Genomic DNA, 25,793 nt, shown 5'->3' on the forward strand with positions numbered 1-25,793 from the left:
CTCTTACAAATCCAAAATGTCTGGAAGAGATAAGTGTGGCACTAAAAATATAGCAGTGTGGGAGCCAAGCAAGTCTCCTTTGGGAGGAGAAATTCCATCAACCACTTTGACAATCAGAAAAATGGAAAACTGACTCTACCTGAAAAGTAAGCTCCCATCTACGTTGGAAGGCAAGAGGAGATCTCACTGCATGAAAATCTAACCAACTGCTCTTTTGTCTTTTCCTCTTTTTTGTCTTTTGTTTTAGTGTTGGGAAAATGATAATTTTATCTAATCATATCAATGCAGAAGAAAAAGTTGGACAACATAAGGTTATAGCTGTTAATTGGACAATTTTATATACTAAGACTGTGCAAAACATTCCGATGGGTGGGGGAGACTTCACTAATTATATGAGTCTGGAGTAATACATCCTTCAAGGCATTAACGCAACTGCTTTAATTTTGTGTGTACATGCATAAACTTTCCTACACAGACTGCCAATGAAGCCAAATAGCTGTGTATTTGCACACAAATGCAGCCAGCCATGAAAAACCTTGCAGAGGACAGGACAGTTTCAGGGCTTTAAAATGCTTGTCACAGCCTGTCTGCACCATTGACATCAGATAACATTACTGGGTCTCTTTTCAGTTGCAACTAAAACTTTAATTCGGTAGTTTTATGCTTTCAAAGATTTTGAGAGCTATATGCACTCTAGAAGGAGGCAGAAAGCTGTACAGGTAGTTCTCAATTTAGAGCAGTAATTGAATCTGGCAATTATGTTCGTCAAGTCATAATGGTTCTAAAATGCGTCATCATAGGACCAATACCAAAATTATGACTTTTGTGGTGGTCATTTAGACCCAATGTTTGCTGTAGGATTTCTTTTTCCTGGATGCTGACTGTGGGGCATTGCAAATGGCCATAAATGCAAACTTGCAAATGCCCAAAATATGGTCCCGGGGGGGGGGACAGGGGGGACACAACAGACATCGTAACTTCAGTCATAAGTCAAGGACTAGTTATGTTAAATAGTGTACAACTAGTCCTCAATTCACAACCAAGATATTGACAAAATTGAACGGGTCCAAAGACGGGCTACAAGAATGGTGGAAGGTCTTAAGCATAAAACGTATCAGGAAGGACTTCATGAACTCAATCTGTATAGTCTGGAGGACAGAAGGAAAAGGGGGGACATGATCGAAACATTTAAATATGTTAAAGGGTTAAATAAGGTCCGGGAGGGAAGTGTTTTTAATAGGAAAGTGAACACAAGAACAAGGGGACACAATCTGAAGTTAGTTGGGGGAAAGATCAAAAACAACATGAGAAAATATTATTTTACTGAAAGAGTAGTAGATCCTTGGAACAAACTTCCAGCAGACGTGGTAGATAAATCCACAGTAACTGAATTTAAACATGCCTGGGATAAACATATATCCATCCTAAGATAAAATACAGAAAATAGTATAAGGGCAGACGAGATGGACCATGAGGTCTATGTTTCTATGACAATTTAAATTAAGCCTCTGAAAAGTCTATAATGACCTACATAGAACTTATTATCATCACCCTGCCTCCATGGTCATGCAATCGCAATTGGGACACTTGACAACAGGCTCAATTTTTTAATGCCACCTTTGTTTTTATAAATAACTCAAGGTGGCAAACATATCTAATAATCTCCTTCCTATTTTTCCCACAACCACCTTACGAAATGAGTTGGGCTTCGAAAAAACGATTTTCTCAGCTGGCTTTCATGCCTAAGGCAAGACTAAAACTCACAGTCTCCTGGTTTCTAGCCTGGTGCCTTAACCGCTGTAACAAACTAGCTCTAATTTACAATTGGCTGCAGCATCCCATGGTCACATGACTGCAATTTGCAGCCATTTTTGCTGATTCAAGCAGAAAGCTAGATTCACACTCACGATCATGTGACTCAACTCAGAACCATGTGATTTGACTTATAAACATGGTAAGAACGGCTGTAAAATCATGTCTGGTTATGTGATGATTCAACTGACAGCACAATGACTTGGGATAGAAATTCCAGTCCCAGCCATAAGTTGAAGACTACCTATATCCTGATTCCTACAATTTCAGTTTTCTTTCTTTTTTGTTTGCTTCTTTTAAAAAAAAATGCAGATTCTCAGTTCCAATGGCTATGAAAGAATGCTTGGAATCAATGTGGGCAACACTATTTAAAACCCCGGGCTTCTGAATAAAAGCCTTTGGTGCTCTCTAAGCATGGCTGTTTGCTTACAGATATCTCATTACTCAGCTATTAGTGCTAGCGACTGGGGGTTCAGCCTGTATTTATATACAGTAGTTTGCCAATGGTTTCTGCTTGGTCATCTATATCTGCAACATACAGACACATCTGCAATATACAACCCGGTTCTATAACAGCCATTAGGTAAGACAGATAGGAAGAAGACTAGCAGAGCACAGTCATGAATATCAACAAGTAGTGAGAAGTCACCATGAAAACGCCTTAATCTCACAACACATAGACAGGTTCAACCACAGTTTCATCCAAGAAACTCTGAGCATCCTAGAGTAAGCAGAATCCCAAAACTCTAGGCAATTCCTGGAAGCTTGGCATTCAGTCAAATCAGTCATCAATACAAAACAGAGGTAAACCACATTTGCACATCATTCAAAGGAGACAAGAAAAAAGCAGAAAAGACAAGGAAAAAAAAGGAAAGAAATAAAAAGTCCAAATCATATCCTCCTTAGCAGTTAAAACCCAGGCAAGCAGAGAGTAACACTAGATAAATAAACAAAAAATAATACCATAATCAAGGAACTACCAAAGAGAAAACTATACCCTCACCAGGTATAGCTGTAAGGGTCTGGATGGGGGCCAACAGGCTCAAGCTCAACCCAGACAATACCGAGTGGCTGTGGGCATTTCCTCCTAAGGACTATTCGATCTATCCGTCCATTGTTCTGGGGGGAGGAAACATTGACCCTCTCAGATAGGGTTCGCAACCTGGGTGTCCTCCTGGATCCAGAGCTGAACCTTGATCACCAGATATCACCAGGGGACCTTTGCCCAGGTTCACCTGTTTTACCAGTTGCGGCCCTATTTGGACCAGGAGGCTCTACGCACAGTCAACTCAGGCCCTCATCACCTCCCATCTTGATTGTTGCAAGGAGCTCTACATGGGGCTACCCTTGAAGAGTGTTCGGAGACTCCAAATTGTCCAGAATGCAGCTGCACGAGCTGTCATGGTATACCCATATAACACCTACACTCCAAGAGCTGCACTGGCTTCCTATTAGTCTCCGAGCACAATTCAAGTTGTTGGTTATTACCTATAAAGCTATATATGGCTCAGGGCCAGACTATTTACAGGACCGTCTCTTGCCACATACTTCCCAGAGACCTATAATAGCACACAGAGTTGGCCTCCTCCAGGTTCCGTCGACTAAGCCAGTGTTTTTCAACCAGTGTGCCGCGGCACACTAGTGTGCCATGAGACATGGTCAGTTGTGCCGCGAAGCTCAGAGAGAGAAAGAAAGCAAGAGAGAGAGAGAGAAAGAGAAAGAAAGGAAGAGAGAGAAAGAAAGCAAGAGAGAGAGAAAGCAAGCAAGAGAGAAAGAGAACAAGAGAAAGAAAGCAAGAGAGAGAAAGAGAGAGAAAGAAAGCAAGAGAGAGAAAGAGAGAGAAAGAAAGCAAGAGAGAGAAAGAGAGGGAGGGAAGGAGAGGGAGAGAAAAACATAGAGGGAGGTAGAGAGGGAGAAAGGAAGAGAAAAAAAGAGAGGAAGGAAGAGAAAGAAAGAGGGATGGAGAGAGAAAGAAAGAGGATGGGAGAGAAAGAGGGAGAGAGAAATAGAGCGAAAGGGAGGGAGAGTTGTTTTTTTGTCCAAACTTTTTTTTAGCCCTCCCCGCCCCGCTCAATGTGCCCCAGGGTTTCGTAAATGTAAAAAATGTGCCACGGCTCAAAAAAGGTTGAAAATCACTGGACTAAGCAGTGCAGGTTGGTGGGGCTTTCTCTTTTGCCACCCCGGCTCTATGGAATCAACTTCCCCCCACTCCCAATGTCCGTAGTGCTCCCACCCTACTAGCCTTCCATAAGGCCATGAAGACCTGACTTTGCTGGCAAGCCTGAGGGCCATGAATCGACAACTATCATGGCCAAATTGTATGAATGCTATTTATGTATGCTGATTATTTAGTTTTAATCTGGGTTTTATTGTTAGATACGGAACAGCAAGCCTCACACTCTCTAGCACTGATATTATATAGCTGGGTAATGAAATGTCTGCAAATAAAAAAGCTCAGAGAGCGCCAAGGACTCCACAGTTCAACTCTGAGCTACATATATTTTCTTCAATTCTGAAAGCTCTCCAGTGTCCTTACACAAAATTGGGTTTCTTTCCAATTTGTATAAACAGACTGTTTCAGGAAGAAAAAATAACACAATTATAAAGTATGACAAAAATAAATAAATCTTTTTGCTTGATTTGTGTAATGCTTTTTGGGGGCAACAGTCTGGTTAGCCTAATCACATTTTGTGTATGATGGCAGTGGGGAAATTGATTTATATTTGTGTGCTCTCTCTTTCTCAACACATAAACCTTATGTTGTGCAGAACTTTGGATTCCAACTGAGAAATGTTATTTTGTGCCCCCGTAACATCTGCTGGAAACATTTTAAAGCATCTGTGACTTCCCTTCTTCTCCCCCCCAGCTTGGACGGCTGCTCTTCACAGCTGCAACTTTATCCTGGAAAAGATGCATTTGGTTTAAGGCATTTCCAACAAGTTCTCTGTGCATGCCTGCAGAAACTGGGAATCACATTTCTTCCTTTGAGTCTGAAGTGCCCTTCAGCTCTAACAGACATGAATGCAGACCTAACCATTCAATGGATGCATTATAAAATTCTTCCTCTTGTGATATAAACCTGTACTATACAGTGATCCCCCGCTCGTTGCGAGGGTTCCGTTCCAGGAGCCCCCGCAACGAGCGGGTTTTCGCGAAGTAGCGATGCGGAAGTAAAAACACCGTCTGCGCATGTGCAGACGGTGTTTTTACTCCCACAGCGCTAGCGAGGAGCCGAAGATTGGGGGCGGGGCGGCTGTTTGCCGCCGGCATGGAGGGCTTCCTAGCAGCCCCCCAAACCCGGGTTGGGGGTCCAGGGGGCGCTTGGTATCGCCGGTTTTGAGCTGAGTCCGGAAGCGAATTCGCTTCCGGACTCAGCTCAAAACCGCCGATAGCAAGCGGCAAGGAACGGCTTGTCTCGGCGCTTTCGAGCTGTCAGCTCGAAAGCGCCGAGACAAGCCGTTCCTTGCCGCTTGCTATCGGCGGTTTTGAGCTGAGTCCGGAAGCGAATTCGCTCCCGGATTTAGCTCAAAAGCGGCGATACCAAGCGGCAAGGAACGGCTTGTCTCGGCGCTTTCGAGCTGACAGCTCGAAAGCGCCGAGACAAGCCGTTCCTTGCCGCTTGCTATCGGCGGTTTTGAGCTGAGTCCGGAAGCGAATTCGCTCCCGGATTTAGCTCAAAAGCGGCGAGAATGAACGGCGTGGGCGGGCGAAGGGCGGGCGGCAGCGAGGAGTTTGCGTGGGCGGTGGGGAAACTCCTCGCTGACGCCAGCAAGAGGGGGAAGACCCAGGGAAGCCGCTGCCATCTACGCATGCGTGCCCGGCACGCATGCGTAGATGGTATTTTTGACTTCCGGGTTGAAAAATAGCGAAGTACCCTGTTCGCAATGGTTGGGGACGCAATAAACGGGGGATCACTGTACTTGCTTTAGCTCCAATGAAGGAGGGGTTGATTCTGGTAATGCTTTTTAATTAATTTCAAGAAATCATCCACTGAAGCCAAGGGTATGTGTTCTGTCTGGGTCACTCCGGAAGCCAAAACCAACCCAAAAAGAGAAGCCAGACACACCGGTAAAAGGCAACGGCAGTTTATCAAATTCAAGAAAAACACAGGTAACAGAAAATGTCCTTACAAACAGGAAAACGCTGTATCTTCCAATATATCCACGAAGGCAAAAGTCCATGCAGCAATACAGGATTCTTGCTGCCAAGACCAGGCTATAGATAGCAGACCTACACCTCCCACAGGTCTTCCAAACTGCTGGGCCACAAGCCAGGAACAGAGACGTCGAGAACAAAGCAGGTCACCGTAACTCCAATTGATAACACTCCACATGGCTTCAAGGGCTTGCCTGCCTTTTAAACCCTGCTAAGGAGGACCACACCCAAGCCCAGCTGTTCCCAATTCAGTGCTGATAATACTTCTTTAATTGCTCCTTTCTTTGATCTGAACGTCTCTGTCACATGTCAATGACGGCTTGTGCTTCATCACCTAATGACTCCAAGCTACTGGCTGGGGAGAGCCCCCCCCCGGGGGCTCTCCTGCTGTTCTCCTTTGTCCCATTCCTGACTTTCCCCTCCCCCGTCCGACTGCTCAGCCCCCTCCTCTTCGCTGTCATCCTCCTCCGGGCATGGAGCCAGCAGAGACACAGCCGGTCCCTGAGCAGCCTCAGGCTGAACCACAACAGTATGCAAGAGGTGGAGGGGGGGAGGGAGGGGAATTCAAGAATGCAACCACAACCAGGAGATCAAAGTCCTTTTTTACGTGCAATGCCATACCCATAGATAGGGTTTTAATCACAGTTAAAGCTGCCATCTTGATTCTTTTGCAAATTCGCTGTGCATTTCTTTGGTTCCAGAGGGAGATTTTCTGAAGCAAATTATAAAGCATTCGAGAAGATAGCTTTCCCCAACTCAGCATTGTTATGTTGGAAATCACAACTCATGTCTAGAGAGTATCGGTTCTCCCTTGCTTTTCCAAGAGGACAGATTTCTTTCACAATAGATATACTGAAGTGGTTGTGCCTACAGCTGCCTGCATCAGTAAACTCAACTGAGATTCAGGATTCCCTTGGGGGCAGCTGAACTCCCAAGTGCTGAAAGAAGGGGGGAGGGGCTCAATCAACTGTGTTAACAGCATGACACACCTCATTTATTTCCAATTTTCTATCGTGGTTGTCCTATGATGACAGGTAATGAGGCAGACATAAGAACTGGACTGTCTTGTATAGTAGTACAGAAGCTATTGCTTTGAAAATGAAAGAGAAAAGCAATTATGATGGGACAAAAAAAAATTCAGATTTAACCAGTTCTAGGATTTACTTCCAGTTACAAAGAGTGCTTAAGAGAATATTCTAACAAAAAACCCTTAATTATTTGTGCCCAACATTACAGCATATACTTCAGTCAATCTACATAGGCAGTCTTCTCAAGAGACAGATATAATTTCCATCAGGAAGCGAAAGGACCAATCTCAGAGCTATTTCTGAAATGATTGAATCTTCTGACGGAGAATTAAAATGAAAGCTTGGATCAGAAAGGGTGTGTGTTACACAAATATAAAAGTCTTGCAACCTTTGCATGTTATTCATTCACCCAAATATCACACCCCATGACCAGACTTCCAGGATGGCACACTTCATATGCAAACTTTTATTTCCTCAATTGGATAGTTTCTAAAAGTGTTGAAGTTGCAACTTGCATAAATCCCAGGTAGCAATAGATCAAGCAGTCCTCCTCACTTGCTGACTCTCCAATCATGCTGGAACTACAAGTCCCAGAATTCCCTAGGATAAGGGAATTACCCGCCCCGAGTCCTCAGAGGGGTGCTATATAAATCTAAGCTAAATAATAATAATAGTGTTGTATTAAAATACACATAAAAATATAATATGTGCTAGCAAAATCACTCTGGCAGTCGCTTTCCAAAATTAAAGTTATGGTCCAGACTTCTAAAAGACAATGGGTCCCATCTAACAAGAAAAGGACACCACAAAAAGGTCTTACTCATCTCCACCATGTTTTTAACCTCTGAAGGACCACATTATTATTACAGTAGTACCTCTAGATACGAGCTGCTCTATATACGAGCATTTCGAGATACGAGCTAGGAGGGGAGAGATATTTCTGTTCTACTTACAAGCCCAAATTCGGGATACGAGCGCTCACCGCCTGTCCCTGTCAGCGGTCCAGCCACCTTCTCCTTTCCCCGTGGGAGCGCCGCACCTCTTGTCTGCCCGGCCTGAGAGGCACGAAACCGGTGCTCATGCCGGGCGGCCCGCCTGGAACGGCAGCAATGCCGCCGGGCCGATTGCCGAGCGGGGGTGGGGCGCGGGAGGAGGCGAAGGCGCTGCTGCACCGGCCCGGGATGGAGCCCCATCCCGGACAGAGCGGCCTGAGGGGGCCGATGCGGCGGCGCCTCCGCCTCCTTCTGCGCCCCGCCCCCGGCAATCGGCCCGGCAGACAAGAGGTGCGGCACTCCCACAGGGAAAGGAGAAGGCGGCGTCTCAAGCCCTTCCCCGTGCGCCCCTCTGGTGGAGCCCCTCCGGAGGAGCCCCTCTGGCGGTTGTCCGGGCGGGTGAAGGTGGCTGGGCTGCTGACAGGGACAGGCGGTGAGCGCTCGGAGGGGGCACAGCCCGGAGCGAGACTTGGCCTCCGCTGCGGCTGCTGCCCGTCTGCTTCTCTCTCCCTCCTTCCCCGCGGTGCTTGGCAAACAGAGGGGCGGTCGCCTCGCCTGCCGCCCCGCTCTGCTTCCCTCCCTCCCTCCGTCCGCAGCCTTTGTGTTTTTGGCTGGGGGGGGAGCAGGATGACCTTCCTGACTGCATGGCATCCTGCATGCAGGATGACATGCATGGCAAAGGGGCGGGGAGGATCGGGAGGCTCAAGCCTCCTTCGGTGGTGGTGGCCGGTTTCTGATTTTTGGGCTTGCACGCATTAATCGCTTTTCCATTGATTCCTATGGGAAACAATGTTTCATCATACGAGCTTTTCGACTTACGAGCCTCCTTCCCGCACCAATTAAATTCGTAAGTCGAGGTACTACTGTATTATTATTATTATTATTATTATTATTATTATTATTATTATTATTATTAATAATAATAATAATAATAGTTAGATTTGTATGCCGCCCTTCTCCGAAGACTCAGGACGGCTCAAAAACATATCCAAGAAGGCTTCAAGAGTTGTAAACCTAATCCTACGTGGCTTCTGCTCTGGCAATCTCTCACTACTTACCAGAGCTTACAAAACTTTCGCCAGACCCATCCTCGAATACAGCTCACCTGTTTGGAACCCATATCGCATCTCAGGCATTAACACCCTTGAAAATGTCCAAAGATACTTCACCAGAAGAGCCCTTCACTCCTCCATTCGAAACAGAATACCCTACGAGACTAGACTTTCAATCCTGGGCCTAGAAAGATTAGAACTAAGACGCCTTAAACAGGATCTAAGTATTGCCCACAAGATTATATGCTGCAACGTCCTGCCTGTCGGCGACTACTTCAGCTTAAACCACAACAACACAAGAGCACACAACAGATTTAAACTTAATATTAACCGCTCCAAACTTGACTGTAAAAAATACGACTTCAGTAACCGAGTTGTCGAAGTGTGGAACTCATTACCGGACTCCATAGTGTCATCCCCAAACCCCCAACACTTTACCCTTAGATTATCCATGGTTGGCCTCTTCAGATTCCTAAGAGGTCAGTAAGGGGCATGCATAAGTGCACTAGAGTGCCATCCGTCCCCTGTCCTATTGCTCTCCTATATCTCCTATATCTTTCTTCTATTCCTATATTTCTTCTATTCTTTCATTGATATATTTTATTCTTCTATCTTCTCTTCTCTTCTTTCTTAGATATATTTTACTATGAGTATATCCTCTATAACCTTAATTATGTATTTTACTATGTGTACAGTGTTCCCTCGATTTTTGCACGGGATGCGTTCTGAGACCGCCTGCGAAAGTTGAATTTCCGCGAAGTAGAGATGCGGAAGTAAATACACTATTTCTGGCTATGAACAGTATCACAAGCCTTCCCTTAACACTTTAAACCCCTAAATTGCAATTTCACGTTCCCTTATCAACCATTTAGATTATTACTCACCATGTTTATTTATTAAAGTCTATTAAAAAAATATTTATTAAAGGCGGACAAAAGTTTGGCGATGACATATGACGTCATTGGGCGGGAAAAACCGTGGTATAGGGGAAAACCGCAAAGTATTTTTTAATTAATATTTTTGAAAAACCATGGTATAGACTTTTCGCGAAGTTCGAACCCGCAAAAATCGAGGGAACACTGTATACCCACTAAAACCCTCATTGTGTAATGGACAAAATTAATCAATCAATAAAGATACAATATAAAACAATGCGTACAAACAAATCTAATTAGTTAAAAACTATAAGCTAAAAACCCAAAATATTAAAATCAATCAACCACATGTTTGCAGTGAGGGCTCTGCAGTGACTTTTGGGATTTGAAGGGAGAACCATACTGTCAATTGGAATTGGGCTTTAAAAACGTGTTTTAAGGATACGTACCGCATTGCTCTCAGTGCAGTTTTGTATGCTAGTTCAGCATCATGAGGTAGGAGAGAGGTGAAAAGATACTTGGCAAAGGTATGCATTGGCACACTCTCCCGATGGATGATTTCACCTAGACCGCTATAAGGTCCAGCTATTGGACAGGGGAGGCAAAAGAACAGGAAAATCTTATAATGAGCACTGTAATTTTACTTAACATAAAAAATCAAGAAGTATCAAAATGCTAGAAATTTTGCATTAATTTTTGTCATAAAGAAAACATCCACTACAAAGTAAAAACTTTCTCTGGTGAGGAGCCCTCTCAAAAAAAAAAGTACCTGTAAGAAAACCAAGTAGAACATACCGTATTGAAACAAAGAATCAAAGCTTGTATAGCTTTTTGAATCATATTTTAAAATGTGTTTTAATAAAATATAGTTGACAGCTCAGGAAAATATGTGAACATGAGCAATATATTCCAGTGCAGATCTCCCAATCTATGTGGATTGGATAGTCACCCAAAATGTGTATTTTTCCTCAGAGTGTTGTGCATATTGAAGCAGGTCACTTTAAGAAATGCCTGTATTCTTAGACCACTTACCCAGATTCACAATAAATCCAAATACAACAACATAACATTTTAGGCATGGCAAATCAAGTCAGCCTACCCAAGGGACTATTATCCTTGGAAGTAGCTATTCCATGATTCTGTAGGGTTTGTATATATAATGAAGACCTTCTCAAGATCTACTATCAGAACTGAACATAAATGACACTAGGTATATGATCTACTACTACAATATTGATAGAGAATGGTTGCCCATTCTTGGGTGAAGTTCCACATAAAATAGTCATAGAAATGCTTAACTAGAGAAATAAATTTCTTGGATGAAAAGCTAAATGTTTTCAAAGGAAAAAAATCCAAGAAAGTTTGGTTGCAGTTTGGAAAAAGCACTTTTCAGATAACCATAACTTGGAAGATTGAAAATCTCCATGACCAGAGAAAGCTTGACTATGTATGTTCTAAGTTTCACCTGAAAGTGGTAGTGATGACTGCAAGAATTTCATAATCTCACGTGTGAGACTGAAATTTTCCACGCTCACCTAAAATAGCTAGAATTACAACAAGATAAACAAACCTATTTTAATTTCCATTCTGTAGAGTCAAGGATAACCATCTTTTCATATGTGCAATATTTAAATAGGTAGACTGGGAATAGTTAGAAGCTCTCTAAACAGTCATTAGATTTGTAAGAGCTTGTTGATTATGAAATGAACCTACGGTACTTAGGAACCAGCCTTCTACTTTTGCAAAAAGCTGTTAAGAAAGTTAACATCAATAATCAGTTACCTTCTAATAGGAAGACTGCTTGTTTTTGGAAAATCTTCACCAGAGTGTCATCCAATTCTATTTCGTGTAGCTTGGAAATTAGCTGTTCCTCATTTCGACAAACCTTCTCTTGCGCATACAATCCATCGGGCATTATCCTCTGCTGACCCAATCCTATTAATGCCACTTCCACTGCTAGTGTTAAGTAAGATTCTCCTTCTTCTAAGAATTTGTGGGTAGGCAAGTGATAGTATTCCAGAGATTTGCATGGGCCCATATTCTCTGGAACAAAAAGTTACAAAATAAATACAATAAAGCCAATGAAAATGGTTTATCTGAAATTATATGCCTTGTTTTATTCTTTATAAATATTTATATATGCTTTATCATTCATAAGCTTCCTATAAATGAAGCAAAAACTGGGATGGTTACATTTTAGGTCTACTTTATGTTTATGTTTATGTTTATTTAGATTTGTATGCCGCCCCTCTCCGCAGACTCGGGGCGGCTCACAACAAAGTGAAAAACAATTTACAACAAATCTAAATTTCTACTAAAAACATTTAAAAAAAACCATTTTCTAAACATACATACATACACACATACCATTTATAAATTGTATATGCCCGGGGGAGATGTCTTAGTTCCCCCATGCCTGACGACACAGGTGGGTCTTAAGGAGCTTACGAAAGGCAAGGAGAGTAGGGGCAGTTCTAATCTCTGGGGGAGTTGGTTCCAGAGGGCCGGGGCCACCACAGAGAAGGCTCTTCCCCTGGGGCCCGCCAACCGACATTGTTTAGTTGACGGGACCCGGAGACGGCCCACTCTGTGGGACCTAATCGGTTGCTGGGATTCGTGCGGCGCAGGCGGTCTCGGAGATATTCTGGTCCAGTGCCATGAAGGGGTTTAAAGGTCATAACCAACACTTTGAATTGCGACCGGAAGTTGATCGGCAACCAATGCAGACTGCATCACACTAAGTCAAATGTTTATACATCACACTAAGTCAAATGTTTGTTTTTGCTTCAGCATTTTCTATGAATATAGCCAATGCAGTTTGTAAGTCCTGGCTTATGTCATATAATGTAACATTAACCAAGTCAATTATCCAATAAATCAGAGATAAATAAAAGATAGCTTTGGTGTGATACATAAATCCTGTCTTACTCTAGAAGCCACTCAGAACACAACATTTTGAACCATACAAAACAGCAAGTAAAATGTATGCATAGTGATTTGAATAAGAGTCAAATGTTGTCTACTGAAGCCAGAATATAAAAAACGCAAAAGACTGAACAATGAACTAGGAAATCTTATTTCTGTCATGAGCTCACTACATGGTCTTAAGGAAATCTCTGTTTCATATTCTTTGCCATCCTTTATCTGCAATATCCACAATGACAATATACTAACTAAAGTAGTAAGAATCATTTTGAGAGTACCCTAAACTTCAATATAAGATGGGCAGCTATGCAAATGTTTTATGTATGTATGTATGTATGTATGTATGTATGTATGTATGTATGTATGTAGATTGTTCTGAGTTCAGGTTTTGCCCCGTGTAATATTTTGTAGGTCTATGCGACGTTTCAGTGAAATCACATTCACCATCATCAGGCTGAAGTTGTAAGCTTCGTGCTGCTGTAGATATCTACAGCAGCACGAAGCTTACAACTTCAGCCTGATGATGGTGAATGTGATTTCACCGAAACGTCGCATAGACATACAAAATATTACATGGGGCAAAACCCGAACTCAGAACAATCTACATACATATACCCGTGAAAATCTACGAAAACAAATATATATATATCTATCCTAGTCTCCCTTAATTTTCAAAATTCAGCTTAAACATGTGACATATATATATAACACAGAGATTGGAACTCCAGCCTGATGATGGTAAATGTGATTTTACCGAAACGTCGCATAGACATGCAAAACATTACACAGGGCAAAACCCGAACTCAGAACAATCTACATATATATATATATATATATATATATATATATATATATATATATATATATATATATATATATATATAACATTAAAATAAACTATAATTTATAATATGAACAGTTGGACATTAAACACAATGTTATTAATATTCTTAATATCAAATCAAATAATATGGACCACACGCTCTGAATTCAGAAAAGGTTCCAAATTCAATCCCAAACATCCTAAATTGAAAAAGGATTTGTTACATATATTCTTCCTTACATTGGTATTCTACAGATTTGCTGGGGTTATAACTCCCTGAAATCTTTTCAGCCCTGTTGGCTGGGTACCAACACATTTGGAAGGCATCAGCTGAATGAACGTATACCTCCCTTGCTATAAGGCAGATTGATTTATTCAGTCAGTAAGATAAACCACTGATCACTCAGAACAAACTTCGGTTTTCTGAATTTCCCTTTCTTAAGCACTTTCAATATCCCTGTTTCAAGGAACATTTTGATTATGAAATATTTTGGCTCAAACTCACTGCTAACAGCTCCCAAACTAGTTCTTTAGTTAACATGCAATAAATGCTGAATGCGCATACACAGCTGGTATAAGATAAGATTTTACCTGTGAAATCTGAGAACACATGGAAGCTTTCATCATCCACCCTGCAGGCTTCCATAAGGCTACTGAAAAGAGTGCCAATTGGGTCCAACGGATGCCCAACCCAACCTTCTAAATTTGTAATAGAGGTAACACCTTTGTGAAGAAGTTCTACATTAAAAAAAGAATAAGAAGCACACATATTGATTGTGTGATAATAATTGTATTGATATTACAGTATATACAGAGTTTTAAAATGCAAAACATGTGTATTTCTTCTTCTTATCAGTTAGATTTTTCCAAATCAGGAAAAATTAACCTTCTATAAAGGAGACAGAATCTAAATTCAGATCTCCAAAATGTCCATCAAGGGTTCACAATGGATGAAATACAGAAATGCCAGTAGCTGAAATTTTAATCAATTATCGCATTGCTTAGCTTTTTCAAATTGTAGCAATGAAGAGGAACCCTGGTCAGTTAGAAATAATCTGGATAAAGCAAAGTCTCATTTCCAGGAAGCAAAAATGTTGATTCTACTAACAACAAAAGTTGTCTAAAGGTTTTACTGTTGTTGTTGATAGTTTATCCAAACTCTGTTTAGGGCTATTTCTACAGAATTTATAAACAGGAAGCATACTTATGTTATTCACATAAGAGATATTTTAGTTTCTCCATTTTTTTTTTAAAAACCCACTATTTTAATTAAGAATTCTTTAGAACTGAAACCAAGACACAAATATTTGAATGAGTAAATTCCATGAGAATTTGTGTCACATGGAATAGAGGAGGTACATTATGGATAGTTCACTGCCAGTAAATGACAACTACCACTTCCTGAGCTCCCACCAATCTGCAGAGGGTTGACTATCTACTCAAGATTCCAGGAAATACAAAAACAAATTTTAATTCTACTTAAACGGAAGAGAACTGGAGGAAACAGCAGCAAATGGAACACTAATAAGGGACACTACAGATCAGTTACTTAGTTCAAGCAGCTCCTATAATTTTTTTTGCTTGAGGCTCACAGCAATCTATAGAAGAATTTAAGTAAGGAGAGAATGAAGCCCATGAACACAACTCCAGGCTTACTGCCTTTAACCTCCTTGTATTCAGGTGGGAATCTGAGAGGCAGATATACTTGTGTTCCGTTTTCCTCGTGAGCCAATCTGGAAAAAAGCTGGACTCTTGGTCACACTGCCAGATGGACTTATTACAAGCCACCATGAACCCAGATCATCGCAGACCTCTCACCTGAATGAGTGGAAGCTAGAGAAAGACACACAAGTGGCTATGTACTCTCTCTACTTTCAGCTTTCTAGACATTCAAGCAAATGTCTGAATGAACAGCAGGTGCCCTATCACTAAAGTCTTCAAGCAAAATCTTAAGGACTCTGCCTTATGTCTCCAAGCAGTTCCACCCAAAGCTGTCCACATTATGGGGGAGACATGGGGCAATTGCAAAAGTGAACAGGCCTACAAAAACGACTAATATATATCTGCCTAAACTTCTGCATATATGCAAAAATGTACAGATCGAAGCAATGGTGGAAGGGCTACATCATATACATTGCCTTATTTTTTTCTCTGTATTATATTAAGAGTATTATACACACCCTGTTCAATTTTCAAAGACAGCTTTATTTCCATTTTCCTTATAAACAAGAATCCTTATTTGGTAGATTTCTGAACCTGTAGATGGGGTGTTATTAAAAACTGAGCTACATCCCATCTCTTGGACTTACTAGGCAAGACCTCATCCAGTGTTGATTGATACTGTCTCAAAAAAAGAGAAGGGGCGTTGGTCTTACCTGATACGCCTCTTCTCCGAGTAGTGAATATAGCATCCAGGAATGGGTTAAATCCGTCTGCTCTGTGATTGGCCTGAGTCTGTCAAAAGATGTTCAGGTCCCGCCCTTGTCACTATGTTTGACAGCTTGAAACGAAGAAGTGAAGCGACAGACTGTGGTCTGCCAATTTTCATTAATAATTCCTCCTTATTTATTCCTCCATCCCACCAAGTGCAACAAAAGGCACTTATTGCCCTGGGCAGGGCTAGATGCTATATCCACTACTTGGAGAAAAGGTATATCAGATAAGACCAACGCCCCTTTTCTCTCTTGGACTTACTAGGCAAGACCTCATCCAGTGTTGATTGACACTATCTCAAAAAGAGAGAGAAATAATCTACATCTGAACTACAATCAATACAGAAGCATGGGAATGAGTTTCACAGTTACAAATAATACTTTCAGGGAGATGGCAGTGATCTTACATTTTTATCCAAGCATACCGGTATATTATGTCACTTATGAATACCGATACACTATGTCACTTATGAATGAGCAATGTAGCAAGACAGTAAACTGACCATGCTTTCACAAACCCAGATTTTTATTTTTGCTCAGTTTACAAGGCTATCCCAAAGATGCTTTTTCCAAGAGGCAACTGGACTTTCTGATTTTTCTTTGAAGGCATTTCGATTCCTTCTTCAAGACCATCTTCAAAGAAAAATGAGAAAGTCCAATTGCCCCTTGGAGAACCATGACCTGGATGACTGAGAATCTCCATAGACGGTACATGAGACAACTTTCTCAGCACTCTTGCAAGAGTCCGTATGATTTATGGATTCAGTCACTTCCCACAATCATATTTTTAACCTGTTAAATGAATAACTAGCCACCTAAATAAATGCATTTTTTAAAGCCATGAAGAAGAGTGTAGATGATTACAATTAGATCATTATAACTAGCTTGTTTCAGGAATATTTTCCCTGTAACATTCTGCACCTTGAATTTAAGGTTAAGAAAAGAGAATGAAATAACTCTTTGTACTGTTGTTTTACTGAGAGATACAGAGGAGCAGCTTTATTCCTATCAGACATTTGGCAATGAAATGGCTCTCCCCCCACCCAAAGCTAAAGTCACTGCCAACCTGCAGTGCTATACGTTCAACCATCACTTGCTTATTCTTAGTCTCGTTCCAGACTTTTTCTCACCATGGTGCATCCTTTGGCCTTTCCTCCTGCCCACATTTACCTTTCTTCTGGAACCGGAACATCTCCTGCTGCTTCTGCTGCTGTCTCCTTAGAGTATTAACAATAGCAATTGCCAGCCGCAGTGCTTCTCTTGGGTAGCCGTGAGATCGGAGTGCATCTACTCGTGCACAAGCTGTAGGCACATGCTCTGGCAAAGAGAAAGGGAAGGCATTGTTAAGTCCATTGGTGTCTGGAATAAACCCAATACAAAAGACTATTAAGTGATTTTAGAAATCTACAGGGGGTGGGGGAGCAACCCAGCAGCCCATCTGAAAGGAAGCTCTGTTGTTCTCCCCAGATGTCTCTGTCTTTTCTCTTCAAAAACAACAACAACAATAAAAATCAGGGACATTAAAACCAGAGACATATATTTCCTGCTAAGCCACTTACCATGCCAGAGGGGCCATCCATGAGAATCAAAGAGCGAGTTTTGAGCTTCTTCATGGTAACAGTAGTTGGTATACAGATCACTGTTAATGATGTGCTGTAAGTGACTGTCCTGCCAATGGAGATCGCATGCCTCAATAGCTCGTGTGAACACTGTCCGGTGAGACCTGTTTAATGAATCTGCCAGCCCAAAGAGTTCAAATAATTATAGAATTTTAAATGTTCATATGGCCCCAAACCCCCCACATTCATCTCCTCCTTTCTATTCTCTCTTATTAACATCATTTTCACATATATTTCATAACTTTGGATGGAACCAAAGTTACCCTACATCAGCTTTCCTCCAAGTAATTTCCTTCAATGTCTTAACTCTCACAATTGCCAGCCAATATCTGGGGATCATGAAGTTGTTTTATATAATCAATTCACCAAGCTCAGTTAAGTCTGAGCAGGAAACAATATTTGAGTTTTATGATTATGATACAATTAGCCTACAAATGATTAGTTTGCACCATAGCTTCAAACCACACACATAAACAATGTATATTTAATATTCAGTTTCAAGCAGGAACAATTATAGATATACAAGGATAATCATTTCTTTGATAGAAGAGAGGTTGAAGATTCATACCAAGGACATAGATTTAAATTAATACAAAAGCTGCTGAGGTACAGAGTTTTCTTTTTACTGCACAATGCCAACTTGGCATTTAAATGCTAACTTGGCATTTAACTGCACCTCTTCATACCACACAACCAGGAATTTGAAATGTGGTTTTAAGTAGCTGGAAGATGCTCTCCCTGCAATTATAATTTTAATCTGTTAGAAACTGCAGCAGTACTGTCGACATCCTGAAAGTAACTTTTGTTGGGGGTGTTACATAGCAGGAAAGGTTAGCAAATTAAATGAAATAGCGTGAGTGATCTGAGAAAAAATATACTAAAGGAATTATGGATTGAATGCTTCAACCCAAATACTACAGTAGTATTGGCTGAAGCTGAGAAACAGGGCTGCTTAGTAGAACATTTGATCTAGGAAACGGCCTATATGCATTAGCCACAAACTAACCACTTTCATCTGTTTTTATAAGGCACCAACATATACATCATGGTATAAAAATACTGATATTTTATATACTGATTTGGAGGAAATTGTTTGATTTAAAACATTTCCATGATGCTGCAACCCCAGCAATTTAAATACACACAGTTCCTATTTAGTATAGCATACTGTGTTTACATTGGAAGGACATCTACACAATGAAAAGCAATTCAGAACTAAATGTCAACCCAACATTCTATTAGCTGAAATACAGTCCTTGAAATGACCAAGAGAAAACAACATGACTCACATTACTGAAAATGTCTTGAGATGTTGTCAGTGACTACACATACATATAGCCAGCAAAGCGTGTACACTTCACAACAAAACCATCTTTTAATTAATCTTTTTTTTAATCAAAGGCTTAAAAAATCCATAACGCTAGTATTAGAATATTAATATGCTATGGGTGAAGGTTTGTCCTCTGAGCTTGTTGGTTGATTTCCATACATTTCATTAGTAGGCTAGGTGACATCTTCAGCGGAGTTTAGGGGGTGTCAGTGTCAGTATTCTTCTGTTTATAAGGCATTCAAGGTGTCGGTGTGTCAAGTGAGGGTCAAGTGTGAGTCATCAGAGTGTCTTTGTGATGGATCTTGTGTTAGGGAGGCTATATCAGGTCAAGGTTACTGGGAAGTGAACTGCTGGTAGGGGGGCTGCACGAGTTGGTTGAGGGTCAGTGCTGTTATTATTACTATGCTTTTACAAAATGGTAAAAGAACAGCATCTTCAATTAAATCAAATCACAGTTTACCTTGTATTCCATTTATACCCTGAGGAAGAGCATTGGTTAGACTTGGCAGGTCATTTCCATGGTTCCCATCTTCCCAGGGACACACATCAACACTGTTCCATTTCTTAAGTTGTTTCAGCCAACTGGCCTTCTGTTCCACCTTGCAATGAGGATTTAATACTATGCACATCCAAAGAGCACCTAACAGAGAGACAGACGATATCTAGTTCACCAGATATCTTGAAAGTTATGAAAAGAACTATACATACAGGGTTTTTTTTTAAATGGATGCAATAACAAAGCTCTGTGGCAAAAGGCAGGCACCCTTGAGAGCTTGCAGGAAATGTTATCTTATTTATCTAATTTATATAACCCCTCCCCACATCTTACAAACAAGTAACTCTTGCCAGCATACAACAAAAACCAAACAAATTAATCAAAAGAAATCAAACTAGAAAATAAACGCATTAAAGGAAACATGTTATGCAAATAAATATAAAGGCAAATAAAGGCGATCTCCATATGCAAAAACCCCAGTAGTTTCGGTTAACCAATAAAAGCATGCATGAAGTGATATTCAATATATGTTCAATGAATTGGATGCTTGTGAACTATGCTAAAATAAGTAAATAAAACAGATCGTGTTTTTTAATAATAATAATAATTATTATTATTATTATTATTATTATTATTATTATTAATATTATTAATATTATGTACGTTGAGAGCATATGCACCAAGACAAATTCCTTGTGTGTCCAATCACACTTGGCCAATAAAAATTCTATTCTATTCTATTCTATTATTATTACTACTCAGGGTGGCTCACAACATATCAATATACAATATATATATCTAAAAAATCCAATTAATGTAGCTAAAAGACTTTAAAAACTCTAATAACATTTGAAATCATTCATTTCCATTCACACAGCAAGACATACTATACTCGTCGGCCAGGCGGCTAGGGTCTAATGGCAATATTCTTTTAAGTCTGGATTATTATTTTTATTTCTTTTAAATAAATACATCTTTTACAAGCATGTGCCACACAGATCCCCCTATCTGGATGTGCATGCTAAAGCACCCTTTGCAATTACTGGAAGTGAACTGCCAACAATTCAAATTGTACATCCCCCTCCCCCCCCCAACTTGATTAAAATCTCTGAAAATCATTTTTACTATTATTCTATATCGATATTTATTTCCTATCAATTCTATACTGATTTTTATTTTCAAATCTAGATGTTCTGCAGATGTTCTGTACTTCTCTGCACAACACAAGGGAGAATAAGAGACTTCTGTTTTTTTGCAATTATTTTTCCCCCCTTTTGTTAACCAAGGACAGAAATATACCTCATAAATACTGCTGCAATTATGTATGAGAAATCCTTCATTGAAATTTACAGATCTAATTTTCTGCTGACATTTAAGTCTGAACCAATCCAGGACCTCTATCTCTGACACTGCATGCTAATCGAGACATGAATAAATCAGGAACTGTTGGAACATTTTTAAATATAAAGATATTGCTCTTAAAATCGGCTATGTTGCAGACTCTTGACAAGCACGGTGAAGACATCTACAAGTACTATTTAGCAACACTTCATTTGTTCATCAAGGAAGAGTTTTACATATTACAGAGACCTTCAGACAGCCTTGAATGACAGCCTTTCAGAAAAGACACGCAAGTGAATGTGACTGGTAAAGAATGCAAATGGGAATCTGCAACTAAGCCACAATCTATGCCAAACGTACTGTACCAATCTTCAAAAGCAGTTCAAATGATTTTGTTATTTCTCAGCAAAACGAATCGAGCCAAAAACTCATACTAGCCTTCCTTTTATCTTTATTGTAAAAAATCTACAGCATTTGCTTCCTAGGGAAGCTGGTAGATGTTTGACACAGAAAATGCCTGTTATTGTTTCACCGCTGAAGGAGAAATATATTTACTGAAACATGCATTCAGAGATCTGCACTAAGACAGACTGGTTTCGTGCACTGCATGAAATTGCAGTTTTTCCTTAATATTTTGTATGAACATGGCACTGCGGTGATAGGCAATGAGGGCTCTAAATCTGGCTTCTGGAGCCCTCTCTTGCCATTTTGAGTTGACTATCCCATGAATGAGTGTAAACCCTAAAGAAGCCATATAATTAAAACAAAGAAAACCGTCACATTCATCCCTCCTTCCAACAATCCTGTCCAATATGACTATACTCACCCTATAACCAGATCAGTCTTTATATTAAATACTGCAGTCCATGATTTCAAGATGATTTGATCTATGACAGTTGAAAAGGGTTCTCCCCCCCCCCGCCCCCCATTCTTGGTAATGGACAACTGATAAATTCAGCCCATGTATTCTTTCATCAATAAATGACAGATGTTCAATTTCTGTGTATTTTGGCACTTTAACAAACAAGGAGGGATAGTAATTCCTCCTTAATTTTAATATAACTCTGTAAAATCAATTCTAAGAGCGCAGAAATTTAATCCAGGCCCATGGTTGGTTCTATAAGGCATATATACATATACACATTTATTTATTTATTTATTATTTATTTATTATTTGGATTTGTATGCCGCCCCTCTCCGAAGACTCGGGGCGGCTCACAACAAGTGAAAAACAATCCAATACATAATCCAATTAATTAAAATATTAAAAGTTTTTTAAAAAACCTATACTAACATACACACACACAAGCATACCATGTATAAATTCAGCGGGCCCAGGGGGAGATGTTTAGTTTCCCCATGCCTGACGGCAAAGGTGGGTTTTGAGAAGTTTACGGAAGGCAGGAAGAGTAGGGGCAGTTCTGATCTCCGGGGGGAGTTGGTTCCAGAGAGTCGGTGCCGCCACAGAGAAGGCTCTCCCCCTGGGGCCCGCCAACCAACATTGTTTAGTTGACGGGACCCGGAGGAGGCCCACTCTGTGGGACCTAATCGGTTGCTGGGATTCGTGCGGCAGAAGGCGGTCTCGGAGATATTCTGGTCCGATGCCATGAAGGGCTACATATACAGCAGTAGTGGGTTTTCAAGAAAAAAAGCCAAGAAATTCCAGTTGCATTTTGGAAAAAGCTTCTTCGGAATATCTTAATGTTTATAGGAAACAATTATTAATCATAATAAAGGGACTGCATATATGCTTAATAGCTTATATCCCTGGTGGAGAAATCTATACATACTGTTAACAGAATCTACTGCTAATTTATTTATTTATTTATTTATTATTTAGATTTGTATGCCGCCCCTCTCCGCGGACTTTAATAATGCCACCATGTAGGACTTTAATAATGCCACCATGTAGGACTTTAATAATGCCACCATGTAGTTATTTGTTTAAGTAATAATAGAAGAAACTTCTATCTCTGATTAATGATTATATTCTGTTTGTCTGATGGGGATAAAACACTAGCGTCCAATAGGTTTTGTAATTTCTGTATTGAAACAAGAGGTTTGATGAAGAAAAGCCACCTCTAATTCAGAGCAAGATAATGATTGTGAAACTAGAATTGACAATACCTCACTAAGATGTGACAGTTTTAATAGTCTCTCTCTTGTGTGAAATTAATACCAAATTGCAGTTGCAGCATGATGAGTCTTCCAATTATCTTCAAGGAAATATGGAATTTGCATATTGATTTATGATATGTATTTATCTTTGTGCCAGGAAAATCTTTTAGCAGGTTGAATTGCAGTAACATTAAGAAAAAGTACCATACATATGTATATCTGTGGTGGATTGCTCCCGGTTCAGACTGGTTCTTAGAATCAGTAGCTTTGGCAGCTAAACGCTCCACCCACCTGCCCGGAACACTTCTGCGCATGTCAGTGAACCAATAGTAAAGGGTATTAGAACGTTTTGCTTCTAACCAAAAAGTTTCTTCAGTTCTGAATTTCTTAGATGAGAAGCAAAATATTTTCAAAGGAGAAAAAACCAAGACAGTCTACTTGCCTTTTGATAAAAGTACCTTTAAGACAACCATGACCTGGATGATTAGGAATCTCTATTGACATACTATACATTAGGATATTTGGCTTGCAATAAAAGAGAATTATCTCAGTTAATTTACATCTTCTCCTCCCACCCAAAGATCACTAATAAAGTTAGTGAGAAAAAAAAATAAAAGAAGATTTACTTAAAGAGTAAATATCTCCGGGACCGCCTTCTGCCGCCCGAATCCCAGCGACCGATTAGATCCCACAGAGTTGGCCTTCTCCGGGTCCCATCGACTAAACAATGTCATCTGGCAGGTCCCGGGGAAGAGCCTTCCCTGTGGCGGCCCCGACTCTCTGGAACCAGCTCCCCCCGGAGATTAGAACTGCCCCCACCCTCCTTGCCTTACGTAAACTCCTTAAAACTCACCTCTGCTATCAGGCATGGGGGAATTGAGGCATTCCCCCTCCCTCCGCCGGGCCTATATAATATATGTATGGTGTGTCTGTGTGTATGTCTGGTTTCATAATGGGGTTTTTTAATGTTTTTTAAATTTATTAGATTTGTTATGAATTGTCTTATTGTATGCTGTGAGCCGCCCCGAGTCTACGGAGAGGGGCAGCATACAAATCTAATAAATAATAATAATAATAAAATGAAACATAGCATTAATTTTTAAAAAAAGAAATAAAGATTTGGCTACAGGGTTTGGCTCCTAGATACTCTCAAGACTCTTTCTTCCATATGGACTTCAGTCCATCTTGTATTCTCATTTCAGATGGATAAGCTAGGTGGCAGGAGGGACAACTGAAGCATAACAGTTCTCCATGACTACAGTATTTTTCAGAGTATAAGACTCACTGGAGTATAAGGCACACCTTAGTTTGCGGGGGAGGAAAATAGGGGAAAATTTACCTACCAGGTATTCATCTGGCTAGCGTCCTTAGTCTGTTCATCTTCAGCATATTATTTTATCCCCTAGTTAGAGCTGAAAAAGCCTTTTTCAGAGGGAGTAGGAATGAAAGCAAGCCTGCAAAGACTTAGGATGGGAAAAACTGCTTCGGAGGGAGTAGGAATAGAAAAAAATGCAGCAAGTCAGGAAGATTGTTAGCACCTAGTTAAGCCTGGGGGGGGAAAGCTTTGAAAATGCTATATTCATTAAGGTACACCCAAATTTCTAACCTCTTTTAGGGAGCAAAAGGGTGCATCTTATATTCTGAAAAATACGGTAACTCCCTTGGAGGGTGATGGACACCTATTGTAACATTTTTATGGGGTTGCTTTTTTAATTTGGTTAGTCTTACAAATTTAGTACATTTGAATTCAAAACTTTTCCATAAGCACCTACTTTCATGAATGAAATCTCCCTGAATCCATATCCGTTTGTGGAACTGACTATCCCTGAGAGTAATGTCCTGTATACTGCATGAGTCAAAAAGAAGGCTGTGAAAATATTTACTGACCCCTCACATCCTGGACACAAACTGTTTCAACTCCTACCCTCAAAATGTTGCTATAGAGCACCACACACCAAGACAACTAGACACAAGAACAGTTTTTTCCCCAAACACCATCATTCTGCTAAACAAATAATCCCCTAAACATTGTCAAGCTATTTACTACTATTGCACTAATATTACTATTAGTTTTTTCTCAGCATTCCCATCACCCATCTCCTCCCACTTATGAGTGTATCATTTTAACTTGTTGCTTGTATCCTTAAGATTTTTATTGATATTGATTGTTAACAACCCACCAGTCGTAAAGAGGCTCTTTACACATTATGGACAAGAAGTAGTAAAACATTATTCTGCAACGTGGAGCATGATGCAGTCAGTATTCATCCTAAAATCCTATATTAATGGAAAAATATTAATAATGAAATGCTGAGTTAAGTTTCGTGTTAGAAACCAGAGACTGGATTAATGTCTTGAAAGCACCAAAAAAATATTTTTGGTGATGTGAAATATAAATGACATTTTTGAAAATAAGGAAATATTGCCTATCATAATGGAAAACTTAAATCTTATTCAATAAATCCCTCCCTTCTTCAAAAAAGAATTCTCCCAATTGTTACCAAAACAAATCCAGCCCATTAGTGATTCATTAGTGCTAAAAGTAAATCCAAAGCCCCAATGGATAATGATCTAATTAGATCAGTATCATCATGAACAGAATATACAAGTACTCTTGTACTGTTTAATTCATGAACTCTCTCTAGGATATGTGGATATATTACCAAGTTTGAGGGTTCCAGCTTTTATTCATGAACACAGCCTCAGTAAAATCCAAATCACTTAAATAGTACTCAACTTCTCATAGTACTCAAGGTGCTGAAGTTCTTGGACTACTGAATGTTTTATCTTGTTCT

General features: G+C 40.2%; 1 protein-coding gene across 1 annotated transcript in view; it reads right to left on the bottom strand.

Moving 5' to 3' along the window:
- Positions 1-25,793, bottom strand: part of ZSWIM6 (zinc finger SWIM-type containing 6) — a 134,952-nt gene that overhangs the window by 24,848 nt on the left and 84,311 nt on the right. Inside the window, exons 5-10 of the mRNA XM_070743302.1 lie at positions 19,504-19,683; positions 17,654-17,830; positions 17,265-17,411; positions 14,254-14,400; positions 11,697-11,957; positions 10,364-10,499 (exon numbers count right to left, since the gene is read on the bottom strand). Of these exons, the coding sequence (XP_070599403.1) occupies positions 10,364-10,499; positions 11,697-11,957; positions 14,254-14,400; positions 17,265-17,411; positions 17,654-17,830; positions 19,504-19,683 (1,048 nt within the window). The remainder of the gene's footprint in view (positions 1-10,363; positions 10,500-11,696; positions 11,958-14,253; positions 14,401-17,264; positions 17,412-17,653; positions 17,831-19,503; positions 19,684-25,793) is intronic.

The sequence above is a fragment of the Erythrolamprus reginae genome, chromosome 2 (assembly GCF_031021105.1).
Source record: "Erythrolamprus reginae isolate rEryReg1 chromosome 2, rEryReg1.hap1, whole genome shotgun sequence".
Classification (NCBI taxonomy): Eukaryota; Metazoa; Chordata; class Lepidosauria; order Squamata; family Dipsadidae; genus Erythrolamprus; species Erythrolamprus reginae.